The 20,810-nt window shown below is 40.3% G+C and overlaps 2 protein-coding genes across 4 annotated transcripts in view; one reads left to right on the forward strand and one right to left on the reverse strand.

Moving 5' to 3' along the window:
• LOC129210826 (protein FAM169B-like) overlaps window positions 1–3,487 on the reverse strand; it is a 40,425-nt gene extending 36,938 nt beyond the window's left edge. For both annotated transcript variants that reach the window (XM_054837125.1, XM_054837126.1), the window contains exon 1: window positions 3,355–3,487. In XM_054837125.1, coding sequence (XP_054693100.1) covers window positions 3,355–3,388 — 34 coding nt within the window. In that variant the 5' untranslated portion in view covers window positions 3,389–3,487. The remainder of the gene's footprint in view (window positions 1–3,354) is intronic.
• Window positions 3,488–3,617: 130 nt separating this feature from the next.
• PGPEP1L (pyroglutamyl-peptidase I like) lies at window positions 3,618–20,803 on the forward strand. Of its 2 annotated transcripts, XM_054837128.1 has the most exons (8): window positions 3,618–3,736; window positions 4,399–4,677; window positions 4,774–4,849; window positions 8,065–8,440; window positions 11,061–11,113; window positions 17,178–17,294; window positions 17,783–18,012; window positions 18,990–20,803. In XM_054837128.1, the coding sequence occupies exons 4-8, from the start codon at window positions 8,407–8,409 to the stop codon at window positions 19,156–19,158; spliced, it is 603 nt and encodes a 200-aa protein (XP_054693103.1). In that variant the 5' UTR covers window positions 3,618–3,736; window positions 4,399–4,677; window positions 4,774–4,849; window positions 8,065–8,406; the 3' UTR covers window positions 19,159–20,803. The 2 variants fall into 2 exon arrangements, with proteins under 2 accessions (XP_054693103.1, XP_054693102.1); XM_054837127.1 differs by lacking the exon at window positions 4,774–4,849.
• The last annotated feature ends 7 nt before the right edge of the window (window positions 20,804–20,810 follow it).

Consider the following 20,810-nt stretch of genomic DNA (forward strand, 5'->3'; position numbering starts at 1 on the left):
TCAGCGGAGCCATTTGCCATCTGTTGTCAGTAATACTATAAAGACCAGCCACCAGACAGCAGTTGCAAAGGTTACCAACACAACATTTTTAAGCATCCACAGACCTCTCAGTAACTGAGCAGGACACAGTTTACTTCAGATATGTGCGACCTGAGGGTCTGCCAATCATTTTGCAAAGACAACACACCAGAACTGTGAATTGCCACACGAAGTGTTTGGGAGTCTCTCAGTACGCAACCGTTATACAATGTGGAAAATACATACCAGCCCGTTCTACATAGGTGCTTATAACACACTCACAACCATAATGTCTGCACACCTCCCACTTGCAAATTTAAACCGGCTAGACTTTCTCTTGTGTTGTTTGTTTTCTCATACTTTCCTTCAAGGGAAGGAGTGTATTCATTGCAATGCTATTACAGAAAGGGACTTGAGTTTGTTTGCTGGGTTTTGGACTGTATTTCTTCTTTGAGGGAAGTAGTTACGATTTTGTTTCCTGTTTTCTTTCCTTCCAGACCATAACTACCTATTTATGTTAAAGAAAGCAAGGTTTCAGTAACTTGCCTTACCTGTAGCATTGAAAGCAAGGAGATTATGACAGCCCTTACCTCTTAGATACACACACTCCTCAGTCTGAGTAAAATTCTACCTGTTCCATACATGAGATTTTAGTTATACTGAAGAGGCATGGTTGTTGATCAGTCTCATCTTAGAGCTCTGAGTAGCTTTCCTAGATGTGGAGACCACATTAATGATAGATATAGTGCCTATACACTACCTGAATTTTGTGGTTCCACCTCCCAGGCTACTAACCTTCTGCCTATAAACTCATTAACATGGATTTCATGGAGGGCAGGGAGATTTCCATCTTCCTAGAGAGACAGATGGAAATTTAAGGCTTCATTAATGCAATTGTTAAACTAGATGTACAGGTTTCTCACCCAGTAACTAACTATTTCTCAGGCTCCAGAGTATATACATTGTTACTCACTGAATGTCCTTCCTAGCCTTTCTGTTAGATGGTTAACACCTACAGATCTAACTTTCAAAGTGTTCTAAAATAAAAAAAAAAAACCTTGTGCCAAGGCCAATTTTAAAACAAGAACCTCAAGTTCTAGGTCAATATCTGGCCTACTTCTCAACAGTAAGGTTTGCCTAGGACCTATAAAAGGGCTTAGAAACCTGCAAGTGTTAGCAATTTTGCCCTCTGAAAAACAGGAACAGACCTCAAGACCTAATTGTAGCATCTCAATTGCAGCACGACACGAACTGAAAAGCACCATTTGCACAAGAAGAGCTAATGGCTGACTCCAATATACTCCTGAGGTGTGCTGTACACTCAACCTATTGCCAATTGTTCCATAATTATTTTAAACACAGGTATATCCTATTAAATAACTCAGCCAAAACTCAGACGATACCTAAAAACAATAGCAGCTATCCCAAAAGAGGAAGGGGATGGAAGAACTATTCTAAACATTCAATTTGAGAGCAATAAAAAAGTCAGGGGAAAAACATAGACATTAACTGAAGTGTCCAACAGTACAATGTTTGCTTGGACATGAAAAACCAAGTCCCATTCATCTAGAGATATTTTATTTAAAAACATCAGCAGAATTGAGAGTCTTCCAAAAAAAACCAAAACCAAATGATAGCATTATTACAAATGTTTGACTTTCATAAGTGGCTGATAGGAGGGAAAAAATAGAGCAATCTGACTACAGCGCATTTAGCCATGAGCAGCTAGAGGAACTAATGAACAACATCATTATGTTACTGAAGGGGATGAAGCAGGTGCTTTAGATAAATAGCAGCAACTTAAAATGTGTTTCAGAAGATAAATTCACTTTCTCTCCATTTACCTGCTAGCGTGACAAATTAAGAAAGAAGAGTATAAAAACAGAACAGGAGGAAAAGCAGTGCAAAAGCTAACTGAGGTGACGCAACGGGCCCTTATCCAAGCAAGTCCGTGAACAGAGATTGTTGGAAGTGCTCCTAGTCAAATATAAACCAGGAACACCACACACGCCAGACTCCCTTGGAAATCCACGGTGGAGCATGTGCAGAAGAACCACCTGTCCTAAAACCAGCTCCCTTACCAAGCACCAGGAGCACTGCCATTTGGGAACTAACGTAACAGCTATTCCTTGCAAAGCAGCAAAGTCCACCACGTACTGAATGGCGGAGTTCTCTCTGTTGGTCTCTGCTGGGCAGAGCAGCTCTTTGCTGACAGTCAGAAACACCAGTAAATTCACTTCTGATGAAAGATGAGGGGTGAGTGGCTTTTTTCCAAAAAAATTCACCATTAGAGACCATGTGTTTCTTGTTCTACAGTCAGCTCATGATCAGCAAAGAAAGTTTTTACTGAATACTTTTTAAAAGAAAGGATAGGTACTCTGCAGTATAGAAAGCCTTTTATATCTCATTTCCACACCAAAATAATACAACTAATTATTCTTCTGTGGTCAAGAAACAATGTGTTTACTGCTCCTTTTGTCCCCGTTAAACCATGCTTCCTTTGTTAAACCATGCTTTTGCTCAGTTTGGGTAAACACTTGCTGATGCTGCCTGAGATCTGGCCTTAAAAACCTAGAAATATTTTTACACAGTATTCCCTCTGCTCTTTAGTTCTCAAGTACTTAGCCATTAAAGTCCCAAACTTGTGCACCTGTCTGCTGTGAGACCTCTAAATGCACACTGGAAACAGGCGGGTTGGAGACGAGCCTTCAACCAGCATCACCTGCAGAACTAAAGCTGATAGAAATCACCACGCCAGTTCATCTCTGCTTCAGGACAGGTTTGTACTAGTCTAAAACCAGGAAAAGTTACCTGTACGCTTGGGAAAAGGGAAAAAAACTCTGTAGCAGCCTGCCCTGGTGGACCCCGCTTTGTGCAGGGGAGTCGGACTGGACCATCTCCCTCAAGCGATCCTGTGAAAGCAGAGCGCTGGGAGCACGGCAGTGAGGAGACGGGGCTCGCCCGGTCATGACCGCAAGCGACTGAGCAAAGTCTTCCTGGAAAGGCCCGAGTGTTTTGCGGCGTTTTGGCCGCTTTTGGAAAGCCTAGCCGCGGTGCCGCGGGGAGCCCGCCATTTCGGCGCGGCGGGGGGGACACGCCGCGGGCTCCTCACAGGAGGCGCGGGCTGGCGCCGGCGGCGCCCTCGGAAAGCCCGGGCGGGCGGTGCGTCAGCCAGGCACCGCCGTCCAGCCTCTGCGGGTGGGCAGCTGGCCCGGCTTGAGGGCAAGAGCAGGAGGGAGGCGAAACGAGCGGGTTGGCCGCATGAGGGGAGAGACGGGGCAGGGGCCGGAGGCCAGGCCGCGGGGGAGCTCCCGAGCGCTCTCCTTCCCCTCTTACCAGCGGCTGCTCTTCCTCCTCCCTCGTCCTCCATCACTTCCTCTGAGGCGGGCTCCCACCGCCGCGGCCCGCCCCGGACGGGGTGGCGGTGCGGCCCGGTCCCGCACGGGCAGCCGCGGAGGGCGGGCCCGGAGGGCAGCCGCCGGGGCTTGGCTGACAGAAAAAGCGGCCGCTGGAAGGCGGGGACGGCGGTCGTGGGGCGGCTGGGGAAACGAAAGGACGGGGGAGGTGACAGTAAACAGTCTGGCGAAGTTTGTCTAGGAGTGAAGGCTAGAGAGGCGAGGGGAGGCTGGCCGCAAGCTCCCGGCAAGGGGGCCGCAGGCTGAGGGGGCAGCCCTCGTCCTCCCTGGCAAGGTGCGGCTTTCGGCAAGTACCAGCCCAGGTGCGCGTCTTAACAAAACTCCAACACAACTTCCAAAGTCTTCATTTGAAAGGCACAGAATGACAAGCCATGGAGCTAACGCCAGATTCTTTAAACTCAGGTGGCAGAGGCAGAAGGTTTGCAAGGGAATATAAGTACAAAAAATTACATTTTTATAGCATTCTTCAGCCGTGTACTGCAGTGAGCGTTGTCAATGTGGAAGAGAGTTTTGGAAAAGCTAGGTGAGCAGCCTGCTGTTCATTATTACAAACTATAAAATTGAGGTACAGAGATTAAAACGAGCACACAGTTGTCAATTAGAAAGTAGAATCCAGGTGTTGACTCACTCCCAGGAGCCTTCCTACCCCAAGCATATGATTGCTTAATTATTTCATAAATAGCAGACACAAGTATCAAAGTAAAAGATGTGAAAAGTACATGGAAATACATGTACAAACAGTACATTTGCACAGAAACAAACTTACCTTTGCACTTACACCATAGGGGAACACTTCTGTGACCTGGAGACAAGGTTTCAAAACAGTGTCTTGAGTGCTTCACATTATTGTTATGCACTTCTGTTGCCTGTCATTGGACTGACCAAAACCACCCTAAGGTCGCTCCTCCGTTCAAACGGTTTAAAGGACATACTACAGTAGATTCGTATTTTCTTTCCTCAACAGGATGAAGCGATCTCACTGATACTCTCAAAAACACAACAGTGCTAAAGCCATGGAAGACAAGAAGGTACAGTCACAGAAGCACTGTTGTTGGACTGACAGTAGTTACCTGGTGAGACATTCAAGAGAAAAGATACAGAAGGAAAGAAAAGCAGAAAATGCAAAGATAACTCAGTAATGCTGAGGATTAGCCCATATCAACAAATGGCAGAGACCAACTTTCCCCAGCATATTGAAAACTTCCTGGCCAGCTAAGGCTCATCAGTTTTCTTATCAGAAGTGGTAAGCATATTACTGTTTAGCCTAGTAATGTTAGCCCTAACTATCTATTTTGCATATTAGCTGATAAATAATTACTTGTGTGTATCCTGCTTGCAGAGTCTCTTTGTGCATGGTAAATGATGCCTGAACAAAAGCAACCCATTGATCAGGAGTTGCATGCTCCCCTGCTAAGGTACTTTCTCCTTGCATTAAACTATTACAAACGATTCAAAAGAAAATAAAAAAATCTGTCCATAAACAGCAGTTAGTTTTTGCTAATACAGAACTGAAATTACAACAGCCACCCAACAGCTTGGCTACTTTTAAATTATATACAATTTCATTTTTTCCATTATTGCTAAGCACTGGTTATACACTGATGGTATCAATTGCAGAAGAACTAATATAAATAAGGCAAAACCATAAAATATTTAATAATTTCTATTCAAAAAAAGGTAAGTGAAATCACCATTTACCATTTCTGTGGAGTTTGTTATAGAAGAGACATTGGTCCACAGCAAACAGTGAGCTTTACCCTGAAATGTTTGTCTCTTCTCTTTTTATGACATTGCATTCCATCTACCTAAAGACCAGCTTCAGTCTTTCCTGAGGATCATTTATTTTTATTAGAATGGAAAAGAAATACAGTGTCAGATCCTGAGATTTCGATTTAAAGTCCCATTATAGTTTAATGTTAAATAGCACAATGGCTTGCTTTCTCCCTCCTCTCATTAAATGTTGAACAGCTGAGATAAAAATTGGAATATATTAAACACTTCCACTTAACAGTTTAAAACATCGGTCAGTGCCTGCCAATAACAAGAAATAAAATAATCTGTAAGTAATAATAAAAGAGATAAAAATTAAAGAGCTTTTTCTAAATGAAGGGCCATATTCAGTTCTTGTTACCGTCAGTACTAAAAAACCTCTTTAAGCAGTGTTCTGGCAGTTCTGTGGTCAGAATGCATTTACAGAAAATATTTTTTTCTCTTACTCAGCAGTTCAAATAATTTTTAAATGTATCGGACAACTGTACAGAAAAATATTCAAGGTGATAACCACAGCTTTCATATTTGAGTTGCTTCCATTTCTTCTTTACCTCAAGATAAGTGCCACGCCAATCAATCACATTTGTGTATAGCAAGAAGAAACACAGCCAGTGTTTAGCTGAGTCAGCTGTGTCTGTCACTTGCCTTCAGCTATCTAGGGCTTGGTTTCTTAATTATGGATGGGGAGATTAATTTGCACAGACCTCAAATATCCAGTGACTTGGGTATCTATTGTTATGGGCATATACATGCATATGAGTGCTAATACTAGAGCTAAAATCACACTTTCATAAAAGTTTCAAGAGTAGCTTCAACTTCAGCTGAAGAAATGTTAGGGGAAAGAAAAGGTTTCCTTTCTGAATTAAAATTCTCAGTAGAACTTAGGCCTAAACAGAAGATTTGGTTATTCTTTTTTGAACTACCATATCCTTTATTTTCTGCTTGTTACAGAAATGTAATGCAGCTGCAATACATGCATTATTCCTCCAAGTATACTACCATCACATAAAGCTTAGGAACAGAAGCAATCAATTAAAAAAGGAATTTCAGTGCACTTCGGATTCCTGGTTTATTCAAACCACTAGCATTCCTCCCACATTTGCACAAGCATATAACAGTACTGGAAAGGTCTCAGAATCTTGACTACCAATCTTTAGGTCTCAGAATCTACAAATCAGCAAACCTCTACTTACAGAAAGGGACTAACTTAACTGTTGAAGACATTACTTATCTGATGAGTCATTAAAAAGTGTCTTGGGTTTGGTTTTTTTCTTCCCCCGGAAATTTCTATCAGCTTCTTCATAAAAAAATTAGTGAAATAATCTTCCTTAGTCTACCTTTTTTCTACTTTCTTTTGCTGGTTATGAAAACTTTGAAAACTAGTACTACAGTCCAGACAGATAATATCAATTGTTTCAGAGTGCATGGATCTAATAAACTTACATCTACACTATGCAAAAATATCTAATAAAATACCTAGTATTTTACAGCATTCAAGGAATACCCTTCGTATATATCTAATAAAGCAGCTATAATGACCCAAACAAAACACATAATTTCTCATGCAGGAAATTAATTAAGCAGCTATAGACCTTGAATCTTGCTTTATTCCTTGCATATACTCTGTTCATTAGACCACCCTGTATTTAGATTTTTTTAAAATTGATAATATCTATAATTTAAAAAAAATTAAAAAGCATAAATCTGAAATAACTATGAGAAGATTGGTATGTCCACTGTTCAGTATCATAGGAAGAGTTTTACTCATCACACAGAAAAATTAATTGATAAAAATCTTAATTGCATAGGAGAATGAAAGACTGTGGAATTTTAGGTGTAATTCACTGATGTCAGTGGCAGATTTTGCCTTATTTAAAGCTGCAGAGAGTTCTGTGTTTACTGTATTAGCTGCTTCTTCAGCCTCAGCGGCTAGCAAAAGTTACCTTTGCAAGTTGTATTAGCCAGGGGAAGAAATGGATGGTGGAACCAGGATCTTTTTATTTGAAAGAATCCACAAATTTCTTTGTGTCTCAGTACAGGAGGATTTAGATGACAGACACAGCTCATAGCTCCAAACGGTATTTCAAACAGTGGCTCATTCAGCCACCACCCAACCAAGAGATTTCTTCAGAGATTTTTTTTTTTTTTCTTAAGGTCTCACAATTACCAGCTCCCTTGAGATTATATAGTGGCTTTCTATTCTTAGCATATTTCTCCCCTCCCTCCCTCCCTCTCACACACACACACACACACACACTTCCTACTCACAGCAAGACCCAGCGAAACCCTCTGCCCACATATTTATGATTCCCAAGAGAACTTTCATATGCTTTTGTTTTGGGCAGTGACAATATGCATATGTTTTGATTTCAGGCCCCCTATTGGTTCTCAGGCTTCAGTTTAATGAAGACAGACCAGCTATTAAACTCGCCAGTTTCAGCAAGCTGTAACCCAGCTTCTAGAGTTCTTTCACCTTGCAAGTTGGAGTGAGGTTTTTTTAACATTTTGCCTATTCAAGCATACTACTGAATAATTTTTTTGGTTTAGCAAATATGCACATTTTCCTATTAGTGTTTGGTTTTAAAAGTGTAAGGTGCTTGGACTCTTTTATAAAGAGCATATGATAAAGATCAAGATTAGTAAATTAGATAACTGCTATGAAGAGGAACAGCAAAATTAGCCATCAGTTTTTTAAGTCAATAAGAAAAAGTCTAAGAACAGTGGAAACAGACAGAGATGTTTTTGTAGTTAAGTCGTTGATCATGATTAAAGTGAATTACAACTGTTCTAAAAATAGAATATCCAGAGACATATAATAAAATTGATTCAATGAATTTTCTGTTTCCTTGTACATAAACAGGTTTCTGATGAAAAATATTGCTTGATATTTTGCAAGATTTTTCTTTAAGCCTTTCCTGATCTTCCTAAATACTACTGCACGCCTGAAGAAGGAAAAGAAGTTTGGAGCAGTCCCAGTCAGTCAGCTGGTCAGTCAGACTTCTGTCTTTAATACAGAGACGTAACAATTTTTGCTTTGAAAGCTGGATGAATCACAAATCATCGCTGTCATGTGAATCCAGACACATCACAGTTTGAAGAAAAAAAGGTGCCCCAAATGAAGAAGTTTGCCACAGATGCATAAATTATAATACCGTTTGGAACTGAAAGACAAGAAGATTTCACCTTCCAGAGCATAGATTTCATGGATTCAAATTCCAACACTGTGGTTGTAACTGGTAAGATTTTTATTTTATCCTTCTTTTAGCTAGAGATGGTATGCACACATGCTTGATCTTTGTCATAAACAGTTCCCTGGAGGGAAAAACAGTAGCAAATGGTCATACTAACAATTCCAAATGAAAAATAACTTGCTGCTGTGCCTTCCTAAGAAAAAATCGGATGAATGTCAGAGGAAACAGACTGCAGTCTGCCCTCTTTACTGCCATCCAGTTTGGTTTATTTTTCATTCTCTCCATGTTTTAATCTTTGTTGACATTCTCTCTGATCCAAACCACATAGCTCAAGGCAGTGCAGGCTAGTATTAGATAAAGCTTACCCAAAAGGAGCTCTGAAGCAAGAAAACCAGGTTGCATCACAGTGTCACATAGTCAGTGTCCAGAATTAGAGCAACACATGGCAAGTTTCAGGGTCTCAGTTTCATGGCAAGGTAAGGGAGATTTAAACAGGAGATGCTGCCTCATCACTGCTAAACTAGACCATTAAATTTAAATATACCAAAGGAGCATGCCTGAACATGCAGCACAAGGGACCAAATTTGGAGTTTGTCTTGCTGGCTAGAACTACTGCTGAATCACAGTGGCAGAACCACCAACAAGAGACTTCTGAGCTTTAAAAGGTTAAAGCTCTTAAGGAATGCTGCCACTCGCTATTCCCCTTGTTGCCACTGGCTCATCTAAAGGCAATCATTACACATATCTTGACATGTGAGTTGCTGGTTAATTTTCCACTGCAGGTCATCTGAGGACATAGGAATGAGGTTGAAGCTACATCAAAGAGATTTGCATCTTGCTGTTTTCAATTAAACACTTTTTTTTTTTTTTTAATAGCTGCAAGATGGGCAGAACTAGTTTGGCTTGCTCTAGACGTAACTGCAGCTGAGCTGAATGGGAATGCAGGAGAGAGCAAGAGATATTTGCTAACCTCTTAAAAGGCTGACAATCTGGTTCTCTCCTATGGTATTTATGGCACATACCCTTGATGGGCACACTTCTTAGCACCCTGTTAGTTTCCCCCCCCCCCCCCCCCTTAGTCATTTAGGTGCAGAAATCTATTGTTCAAATAGTTTTCGACTAGTGTGTCCTGTTAAAGACACAGGTGCATCTTTAAGCTATTACAGAGATTATCACAGCATGCCTCTGTCACATTTTCACCTGCTCATAATATAAACCTGCTGGCAGTGAGCCCAGTTTATCATATAGTGTTTAGTGATACTTGACCAGTTAGCTCTCCAAGTTGTTGCAGATATTTCAATGCTGTAAAACTGGTTTACATTTAGTCATTTCTTTTCATAGAACAATTTTATCCTAAGCAGTAGTTTCTTATGGCTACCACTGAGATGCATGTATTTAATTGTGACCTATTTAATAACTTTACCATAATTCTACAGTTCTGCACACAGATGTACAGAAACATGCACAACTACAGCTTAAAAATGGAGTAGGTGTCACCCTAATTTTGCTCTGAAAGTGGAGTGGGACTGTTCCCTGTTAATGTGAAACGAATACTATTTCCCCTGTTCCCTCTCCATAGTGCAAACTTAAAACTGAGGAAAGCATTGTTAAAAATATTAGAACCATCAGGCTTTTCAGTTATGAAATAAGTATTAACAAATTAAGAAATGCTTGAAGTCTAACATTAATTAAGCTGCCATAAGGCTGCCATAAGGCTGCATTTAGGCTTAATCATGCCCACATACAAGTACCTTTCACTGTGCAAAATAGCAATCATATGCTGTCAAGTATTTATTTATCCATTTAAGGATTTTTAAATATTTAAGAGTTACAGCATTAAAACCATTTCACAAACTTGTTTTCCTGCCACCCAGTATCTAATACTTGGCAACACTCTGGATTGAGAACAGTAATTGAGATTAATAAAGATGGTGTGAGTCTTCCATCAAACTTTTTCATGACAAAATGCCCAGCTAGCTCAAAATGAGGGGTTTTTTTCTTTTTATTTTAAAAAAGTCTTTCACAAAAAAGGATGCTTTAAATTAAATTTAGTAAGTAGGATTCAAAGAGTCCTTTTCCCTTTCCTCCTCTCTTTTCCTGTGGGGGAAAAAGTAAAGGAAAAGATTTTTGCCCAGCACCACAAAAAGCTCACTTTCCCTGACAGAAAACTTCAGTTTTCATTACTTGGGATTAAAAAAAAATTACAAATTAAATCAAATTTTACTCTTTCAAATATTTTCATTAACTACGGATATCTTCCTCTTCATGAGCTTTAACAATGAGTGCGTTGACTGTGACCTGGGAGTATTTAACACCAGATCTTTTAGTAGTGCTATTTCTGTGGATGATGATCCTTGCCCAAAATCATCATTTACACGATCTGTCCTATTGGCTCCAGTACATTTACCAGCTTCAGTTAAAGTTCTCTTGTAAGTAAGCCTTGACATGAATGAAGATTGCAAGATTAGTTCTTATATCAGTGCATATAAAAAATGAAAATACTATTCCCTTAAGTGTCTTAAAGGCTAAATCCTATCTAAAAAAACTCAACCTCTGTAACCAAAAATATGAAGATAAAGAACAAATATGTGTGTGCATACATGTCAGCACCTAACCTGCAATTGCAGAGCAAGCATAGGTTAAAAGCACCTTTCTTTCTTTTCAGGTTTTGGTCCCTTTAGACAATACCTCGTTAATTCTAGCTGGGAAGCAGTGAAGGTAAGCATTTAAAAAAAAAAAAAAAGAGAAGGGAGGCGTTTTATTTTGTGGAGATCCCAATACAAACTGTTTTCAGGCTTTCCATTCCCTTCAAGAAAGTTATTTCTCATGACTCATTAAACAGAATTGTGCCTCGTGGAACAGATTCCCAACATGGAAGAGGATAGATAATTAAGAAATGAAACATCATTTTATTTGCAAAAACATTTTTTTGTGCTATTTAAGCACTTTTCAAAATATTATTCTTGATTTTTAAAAAGGATGTTTTTTACCCAGGGTGCCTTCTTTGCAACTAATGCATATGCCACAGGTTATCTCTATCTTGAGTAAATAGATCATCTCATACCACAACTCATTTTATCATGTCTGTGTGAGGCAATTTTCTCCTCATACGAGTGTGGCCTGTTGAGTTCTTGCTGCTTACTTCAGGAACACGAACCCAAAAGCATGACAATTCTAAGTATGTTTTCACATCTCGGCTTTGGCTTCCAATTTCAAATGACAGGGAAGTCTACAGTTGAAAACAAGGTCATTCAGATTTCTTCCCCCTCCATACACCTTGACTAGCAGTAACAACATGTCTAAGATGGAGTCTTGAAAATTCCTGCTTATTTCCGAAGTATGTGTATTAGAACAAATTTAGCTGGGTGATACAAAGACGTGGTTTGGATACCTGACTTGCAGCATAAACTTTTCTGCTAAAGGTGTTTATTTTCTAATTATTCATAGAATCATTTCGGTTGGAAAAGACCTTTAAGATCATCAAGTCCAACCACTAAACCATGTCCGTCAGCACCATATCTACACGTCTTTTAAATACCTCCAGGGATGGTGACTCAACCACTTCTCTGGATGGACTGTTCCAGTGCCTGACAACCCTTTCAGTGAAGAAATTTTTCCTAATATCCAATCTAAACCTCCCCTGGCGCAATTTGAGGCTATTTCTTCTTGGCCTATCGCTTGTCACTTGGGAGAAGAGACCAACGCTCACCTCGCTACAACTTCCTTTCAGGTAGTTGTTGGGTGAAGAATGCTGAGTACAACATGGTGTTTGGAAGACTAAATCTGTTACACACTCAAAGTCATGAGGGATGTTATCCCTGTAGGCTAACGAGAAACAAAAATACTTCTGATACCATTCCACACCCCTGTCATCACAGGAGACCCATAAATTATCTTAACTCCAACTTGACGTGTGCCCTAAACCACAAATGTTTGTTGGTTGACAATGTTCTTGCTCAGTATTTCCTGATTCCTATTGGTTCTAATTTTGGGTGCAAGATCATCCTCTTCTGGCTTAAAATAAAACATGTTCTTTATCGGCAAGCAAAACAGCCTAAAGCAAAAACACACCGATGAGATGAGTTTACTGTAACAATGCCATGTGCTGGCTATGCCAGGAAGTTACGTAACAAGGGCCACAGCAGTCCATAATGAAACAGATGTCAGTCCTTGTGTATGGAGGAGAACAAATACATTTCCCTCTGATGTGACACTCTCTCTGTGGAATTAATTTGTATTCATATTGGTGATGCTGCTTTGGTTTCCTATTCCCTGGCAAAGGTGGTTAATCCAGACAATTCAGGGAAATTTGCTGCAAATCTGGAAGTACTTTGAATGTTGATAGGCTTCTCCACGCTAAATAGCAATCTGATGGTATTGTTCCATTGGCCTTGTTCACACAAGCAGCCCTATGGTCTTCAGGAAGCTTGTGCACATATATTAAAGATAGCGAAATTTAGTATTTACATCTGGAAGTAATCCTGTCTTGACTTTGGGGGTTCCTGCCTGGATCACTAAAGTGACATAAAGCCCTCCTGCCAAGTCTCTTTTCTGAGAACCAAGCAAGAGTACACTCAAACTCATCCTCAGGGAAGTACTGAGCAACCAGACCAGAGCTACTAAACGTGATTGCTCAGGCTTAATGCCTTTGTAGCATTATCCAGAACTATCCTAATTACTACCTCAAAATGAACCGGGTTCTTATCAAAAGCCTTGATACCATGGCACCCTCAGTGATGATGTAACGCCAATACATGTCATCTTAAGAGTTCACATCCCAGAAGGGTCCTCACACCAAAAGCATCCAAAATCCTGTAAAATTACATGTAACAGGAGTTCCAGCATCCTAATTCTCAAAGCATAGCCGTGTCCTCCATGTTTTTTGGAATGGAGTCTTTGCCAAAGAGCAATGGCTTCAGTTTTGTGAACAATACTTGCTCTTACACACTTAAGATCCCTGTTACCAGCTTCTCCATGAGATGCTGCCTTGCTGATGGGATCAGCTGTTTTCCTGAACCTCTTTTCTTCCTGTAGGAAGAGCACACAGCTCATTCCAATAGTTGCATCCCTTCTATGCCCTCATTAGGCACTCAGAAAAATGGTTGTGGCATATTGTTTCTCTTAAAAATTAACTATTTACTACTACCTTTTTGGTGACTAAGCCAATTTCCATTTTCTGGATTGCCCAGGAATCTGATTATAAATGTTGTTAAAACTCTCCAAATCTCTATTTCTGCTGGTTTAGAAAGAATTCTTGGATTTCTTATTGATATTAAGTAGAAGTGCACTGTCCTTCATTGTCTGTTTTATAATACAAAAATATAGTTTTCCAAGAATGTGAGTATCACCTTGTTGTTTTTGCATGAACTCAAGTTCTCATCACAGCACGAGATGACTCACACACATTGCATCCGCGGAGTTCTCATTCCTCAGCAAGTACCCTTCAAGTGTTCAGGGGAAAGGACAGTCAAATGGATCTGAAAGTAAGGTGAACCTGTCAATTCAGGGTCACTGAGAAAAGCTTCAAAGCTTTTATAGACACCGTCACATGGCCCAACGTGGTTGTCTAGCACTAGAAAGACAGCTTCTCTTTTAGAAACCTGTCTCTCTAAGTTTTTTCATGGTTCTCATAACTCCATTCACCTGAAATACCCTCCTAAAATATGCACGAAAGCTCCACCAGCAGCACTTTTAACTCCGGAAATGGAGGACATTCTCTCTAAAGGAAAACACCGCCAAGTATTTACTCCACAGTTGCTGACAGATCACATTGAGTTAACCATGATGCGTTAGTTCTTCAGTACCACATGGGACCTTCAGAATCCCAGATCCCCTGAATTATTTATTCCATATTAGGGATTGATGGTTCCACCTAATAACCCTTGATCTGACCCTGTTTCTGTGTCTCCTCCAGAAACTCCTGGCTAGCACTTGGCAGCTAAATAACCTATCAGGGCAGTCTACCATCAAGGTCAAAGTCCCCAGTTAATAGGGCACAAATGTAAGTTGAGTGACAACATTCATAGTAATTAAACTGTTAGTGCAAAGAACAGGTCATATTTCCAACTGCTTCTGGGAACTATGTTTGCTGTCGGGAGATGAGGATCAGATCTCTGAGTGCAGTTTTTCATCCTGGCAATGACCATGTGGTCTTTGGAAATTTGTCATTTAATCTCTCTGTCTCTCTCCCTCTCTGCTTTAGTTTCGTCATCTGTGATACTAAGATGACATTGCTATTCAGTTCCTTCATTTCTGTTCTGTAACTTTCTTACATCCCTAAAGCTATAAAAAGGTATCTGCAGGATTAAACTCCCCCAAAGAACACCAATCAACCAAACAAAAAAATGCTGTTTGCAACATACTTGCAGACTGACCCTGTCAGCTGATAACTCCTGGTTTTCTTTCTGCACCAAGACAAGTCTTTTTGATTGAGGTTCACAAAATTAACACGTGCAGCCCCCTGCGCCCCTCCCTGGCAACCCAAATCAGTGAAACCTCAGGCAAACTCAGTGAAATTTTCTGGAGTCTTCTGAAAGTTCAAGATGCTTCTAACACCCCATGTGACACACAACCACCGCATCTGAGCACAACTGTTCTGTGCAAATCACTTCTCCTTGGGGCGGGCTGTGTAACAACATGGGCCACAACTATGTCCACAACTCACCAACAACTCAGGGTTGCCAGCTGATAACACTGGCTTTCATTTTCCTTTTAGAACAACTTCTAATCAGAGAATCTTCATGCTTTCTTTTGAACAACTTTTCGCACAAAAAAGTCCTCCAAAACTTTTGTCCTTCTTTGAAGTTTCCTTTGCTGTTTCAACTACAAAAGACAGGCACTTGTTTACTGAGTTCACCAGTGTGAGCTCTAGTTTCCAGATGGCAGTTCATCCTCCTCTAACCATCTTCAGTCTCTCACCTTAAGCAAAAATGGTTTTGGTCAAGGCTGAGACTTAGCTGAGACAAGGAACAACCTTTTTTTTTTTTTTTTTTTTGTTCCATGTTTGCCCAACATCTGTTCTAATGGGGTATAAGCCCATAGTTAGGATTCTTAGACAACAGAGAAATACACATTATTGACAACATGCTGAAATTGCTTAGGACATAGTGAACTATCTTCCTTTGACACAAATTCTCAGCCCTTTGCTATTGGCCGACTTCCGGTTTTGTCCTGCACAAAAGTATTTCTGCGTGTGTCTCCCATGACAAATGGTGACAATGGAACATCAATCCAGAGAGCACGAGAGAACAGACTAACAACTTACTTTGTGTCTCCACATTCTGTACTAAAGTTAAGGGTAGTCGAGTCCTCTAAGCCTTACAGTTACAAAGGAAGAATCTCATTAAATGTTAAAATTAAAGATGCTTTAGAAAAGAAAATGCTAATTGTGAACCAGCTGGGGTTTTCTTTTTTGGAAGCTAAGACACAGTACAGCATTCTTAAGCAAGATGATGCAATGGTCTCTCAAAGACTGTCAGCGCCCAGAGGAAAAAAGGCTGGCACTGTTCTCTAAATGTGTTTACTTCCCTGCAGGCATTGTTTCCTTGCTTGTGTCAAATAGTTTATTGAGCACAGCTAATCAATGTTTCCGCTGACAAGAAAATTGGAACAGTTTATATAGGAAGCCAGTGTTGAAGGGCAAATTTCCCAGTTAGCATGGCTTAGAACTGTGGGCCTCATCTGCACAAGTGAGAAATGAAAGCTTGAGACGACAATGACATTAAATAAAAGTTACAGGTTTCTTGGGCTAATCACATACCTCTGGTGCTGACTTTTTGCCTACGCCTCCCCTCAGAAACTTAATCTGTACCCTTCTTTGGTAGTGCTCTATCTAGATACAATAGGGATTTTCAGCTGCCATTTTACTTTTTTGGGACAAAGCTTTCTACCTCAGATGTGTTCCTTTTGCATCCTACCATTGCAGCAGCCTACTTCTACTTAGAGGCTCATACCTTGTTCATTAGCCCTGTTCCACTGACAAAATAATTTCAAGTCATTTCCCCATGACATTTATTCTCCAGACCATCTTCCAACCATCTGGTCAGTCTGCTGCTTTGAAGGGCGCCTTTGTTTCTTTCACCTTAATCCTGGGCATAATTTTTGTTTCCTTTGGGAAAAGGTCCCGTGTGGAACTTCAACTCTATGTAAATGACAGAGAAACAACATCCCAGTAAATGGCATTTACTAGAGAAACATATTTTAGACCAAAAATAAATTAACCCCATTCTAAATGTGACCTTCCTCATGTTGACAGTCACCTCCAGCAGAACTTACCTGAACCAGTTCATGCCCGCTGATCACATGTCACTTGAGTGGACAGCTTATTGAATTCTCCCTCATTTGTGTCTCTTCAGAAGTGCAGGTTTATCTACTGGATTTTTCAGAGGAACAGCTATTACCTATATCAAAGCCTATTTAGATGCTTTCAAGTGTGGACCCTTTCTGAGAGATCCTGTATTTCATGGTTCCCCACGGACCAGTCCACAGACAACCACTCCCACTCAGTGGAGACTGGGCATCCCTTTGGAAACACAACAATGGCTCCGCATGGATGTGACATTAGGAAATTGGTTACCACCTTTTAGTCTCTTCCAGTTAAAAAGAGGGAGCTACCACAAAACAACTGAATCTCACTGCAGACCAGCGTTTAGGAACCATGGGCTTAGACAGCATTACATTGCTCTTTCAGATGTTTTCTCAGTTGGATCAGCCTGGTTTCTTTATCACAGTCTGAGAAATCCAATGCTCTTACAAGTCCATGGTGGGTTTTTTGTAAACACAGGAGCTGTCCAAGAGAGGCCTTGGTAAAAACATAGATCTCCATATCCTGCAGCTGCCAGTGGTTTACCAAAAAGCAAAGGAGCAAGTTTTCATGATATGGACAACTCTTCAGCCGCTGGTGAGTAATTAGAAAGGCACACAATTTTGCCCCTTCTTTTATGAATATTATTATTCTGAGTGGAGCTTTAAAAAGATCTCCAAAAGAGTATTGCCCAATATGTGCATCAAACAACTCTGGAAAGTGACTATTAAAACTGTGATAAAGATTTCAAACTGAAATCTGGAGCACACAATAATTACCATGCTCTTTTAACCCCTTGCCATTTAAACACCATAACTGCACACGGAACAAAGGCGGGGGGGGGGAATCTACCATAAATTGCAAAAGAAGGTACCACAGCTCTGAAGTCCTGAGCTGACTAGCCACAACAAACTAAAGCAGAATTTTGTTCTCATTTATAATCTCTTATCGAAGTTTCCTTTAGACATAAGCTACAGCAAGACTCTCTACCTTGAAGCTAGTATTTCACATAGTGCTTGGCACTGTTGCATTACATGTTTTTAAAAAACAGGTCTCATTTTTAATTTCCTGGTGGGAAAAAACAGCTTACTGTTCACGTTGGGCTGGCTTCATCCGCCAAAGCAATCATCATCCTTGAGCAGTGCGGGAAGAACAAAGGCTACCAAGAGATGGATGCTTGTGGTTTTCACCCAGAAGGTGGCTGTTGCATGCTAGATGGCCCGGAAAAGATTGAATCTACAATTAATATGAAGACTCTCTGGAAAAACATTTCAGTGGAAGGGATTGATATAATCTTTTCCAGAGATGCGGGAAGGTAAATGTTGCATACTGGGGTCTCACGTTAAAAGCAGAATTAACTCAATCAGCTCATTTAACCTTGAAGAACCTTTGCAATGACTTTTTCTCCAACCAAAATCACTCTGAAGCAAAGTCTTCAGAGGGGCACAGGTATGAAATTGGGATAAATTTAAATTTTATGTAAAGCAGCCTTCAGGAAAAACTACAGCTAGTAGATGTTTTTCCATGGATTTTTAAATTCCAAAAGAAACAAGTTACAACATAGCACACCCTGTGATTAACAACCCTAGTAAACCTGAGCTATTAAAAGAGTCTGAAAGCAATACTGACTAGTAGCAGATTTTAATCTATTTTTCCCAACTGGGAGGGCTACAAAATGTAAATACATACACTGAAGAGCAGAGCAATTACAGGTACCTTTAGAACGATGTCTGTGATCTTGTTACGTGTTTCAGTAGTGCTGAAGCAATTTTCTATTATGCTAGTCTTCATTTAAAAGGAAAACACAGAAAACAGAAAATGATCTCATTTTTAAAAAATAAAAATCCTAATTTTGGCCCTTAATTTCATGATTTACACTTGCAAGTTAAAAGGGTGATATGAAAAAAAAATCTCCAGATGGTGAGATTATATGACTTACACAAAAAACTGTATTAATCTCCTAGAATGGCACGGTTGCAGTTTCCAGTGGGCTGTGTTACCTTTCTCATCTCGCATAGCTTACAGAAGCTTAGAAAATGCATGTCTTGAGATTTTTTTTTTTATTTAAAGTTCCTTCTGGGTGGGTATCTGAGAAAACTAACCATCAGATAAGGAACGGTTGTTTCTCAAACTTGGTTTATTTCAGCATTTCCTTCATTCACTAAGCAAATATGTTTTTAATAATTTCATAAACCAGATCTGGTTTGGCTACTTAAAGAATATTTAAATTTAATCAAAGTTTACTGTTCCTTAATCCAGGTTTCTAGTTTTGTTTTGTTCTTAATATTGCAGGTATATCTGTGATTACACCTACTACACCTCTCTGTATTATGGCAACGGAAGAGCAGCATTCATCCATGTACCTCCGTTATCCAAATCAGTAACAGCAGACCTTCTAGGAAAAGCATTACAGACAATTATCTTAGAAATGTTAAAACAATATGGGGAAGAAAGAGAGTAGAATGGATTATGTAAGGAAAAAAAAAAGGATTTCTTAGAATGCAATTCCTTACCCTCTTAAATGAAGCAAATCTAGAGATTATTTAAAGCCCCTACATAAAGAATTTTATATTGTGTTATTTTCAGTGAAATTTCCTTACAAAACCCAAATACCTGTTTAGATCTCTCTTCGGTGTCGAAACCTTGAGAGAAAACACCAAATGATCAGCAGTCTCTATTGCTAACAATGATAAGCTTGCTTCAGATTTAAGAAAGCGTGAAACTGGACTTAAAACATTTTAGATGCTTAATCCTAGTTCTGGTGGTTAGAAAGAGATTAACCCATGCTTACAGCCATCAGGACATTCAGCATTGGATGGATGTAACAAAGGTCTCCCTCAGCCCCTGTCCAAGTCCAGAGAGGTCATTCAGCCATACAAAGTGCCCACGTTAAAAAAAACATAAATATGGGGGGGAAGCAAAACACACGTAAGGATCCTGTTACATGAAGTTTTATAATTCTCTCTTAGTGACCTGCTCTAAATGCTGGTTTCCACATCAGAAATGGGCTACGAACCCAGGGTTACTTAAAGTAACCAACAAGCTGGAATCCAGCAGGAACTGTAATGCTAGCAGTAATTCTGGGTTTCAGCTGCCTGACAGCACTGCTTACCCCATGTTCCCAGCACCTGTCCTGAAGGAAAACATCGCAGTCTTTCCACAGAGCACAGCACAAAGACAACGGTAGAACAGCTCATGGCTATCCGCGAACTTATGTATCAAAATCAAAAAACTAACTTGTCCCTAGAAAGGCAATCGTTGAAGCACGCTGCTGTGGCACATTGTGTTACTTACAAAACAGGAACCAAATGAGATCTCAAATTGTAAAACTTGGGAGTTGGACAGTAACAGATCACTTCTGTGCTTCTCCCCTGCCAAGCCAGGCTCCTCCACGTCTCAAACACAGCCGTATACAGAAGTACTGCGCCACAAAAGCTGGGTATGACAGAGGCTTAGAGTGCTTCCCCTTCAGGACACAGGGAATGTCAACGCATGCTCTCCTTGATAATCTTGCTAGTACCGTGACAGACAAGGATGAGAGAAAATTAGCATGTAGTTTTAAAAACCAGTCACTGTAACAGGACAGCAGCAGCTTCATGTGGACCCTGGGATTTCTCCAGGGAAACAAAAGCCCATTCCTCAAGCATCACGTCAGTAAAAAGGACAGCAGATGAACCTACCAGCACAGAGAGCTGATGAAGCTGTGGGCCACCATCATGCCTTATTTCAGTCAACACTTTGATGACAAGAGTCAGAGGAACTGGAAACACCAAGGTAACACTAGTTTTCTTGCCACTGTCTTTTCCAGTGACTGTTACAGAAAACTGATACCACGTCCTGGATGGATGAATGCCTCATCTATGGATTGCTCTAAAGGTAAATAAGCAGGTTTTTGTCAAATAAATAAATAAAAAAGCTTCCCTTGTTCAAAGGAACTACCTACTGCAAAACAGGACTCAAAGTTCCTTTGAAAGAGGGTCCACAAGCTCGGTGTCACTGGATGAAAACACTTTGATTTCAACACAACGTAATGGCAGTACTGACCTCTATTAAGATTTATCCGGAGTAGCTCAATTAAATGCAGCCAAAAAGGGCAGGAGAAAACCAGAAGAT

This window comes from Grus americana, chromosome 10 (genome assembly GCF_028858705.1).
Source record: "Grus americana isolate bGruAme1 chromosome 10, bGruAme1.mat, whole genome shotgun sequence".
NCBI classification, from domain to species: Eukaryota; Metazoa; Chordata; class Aves; order Gruiformes; family Gruidae; genus Grus; species Grus americana.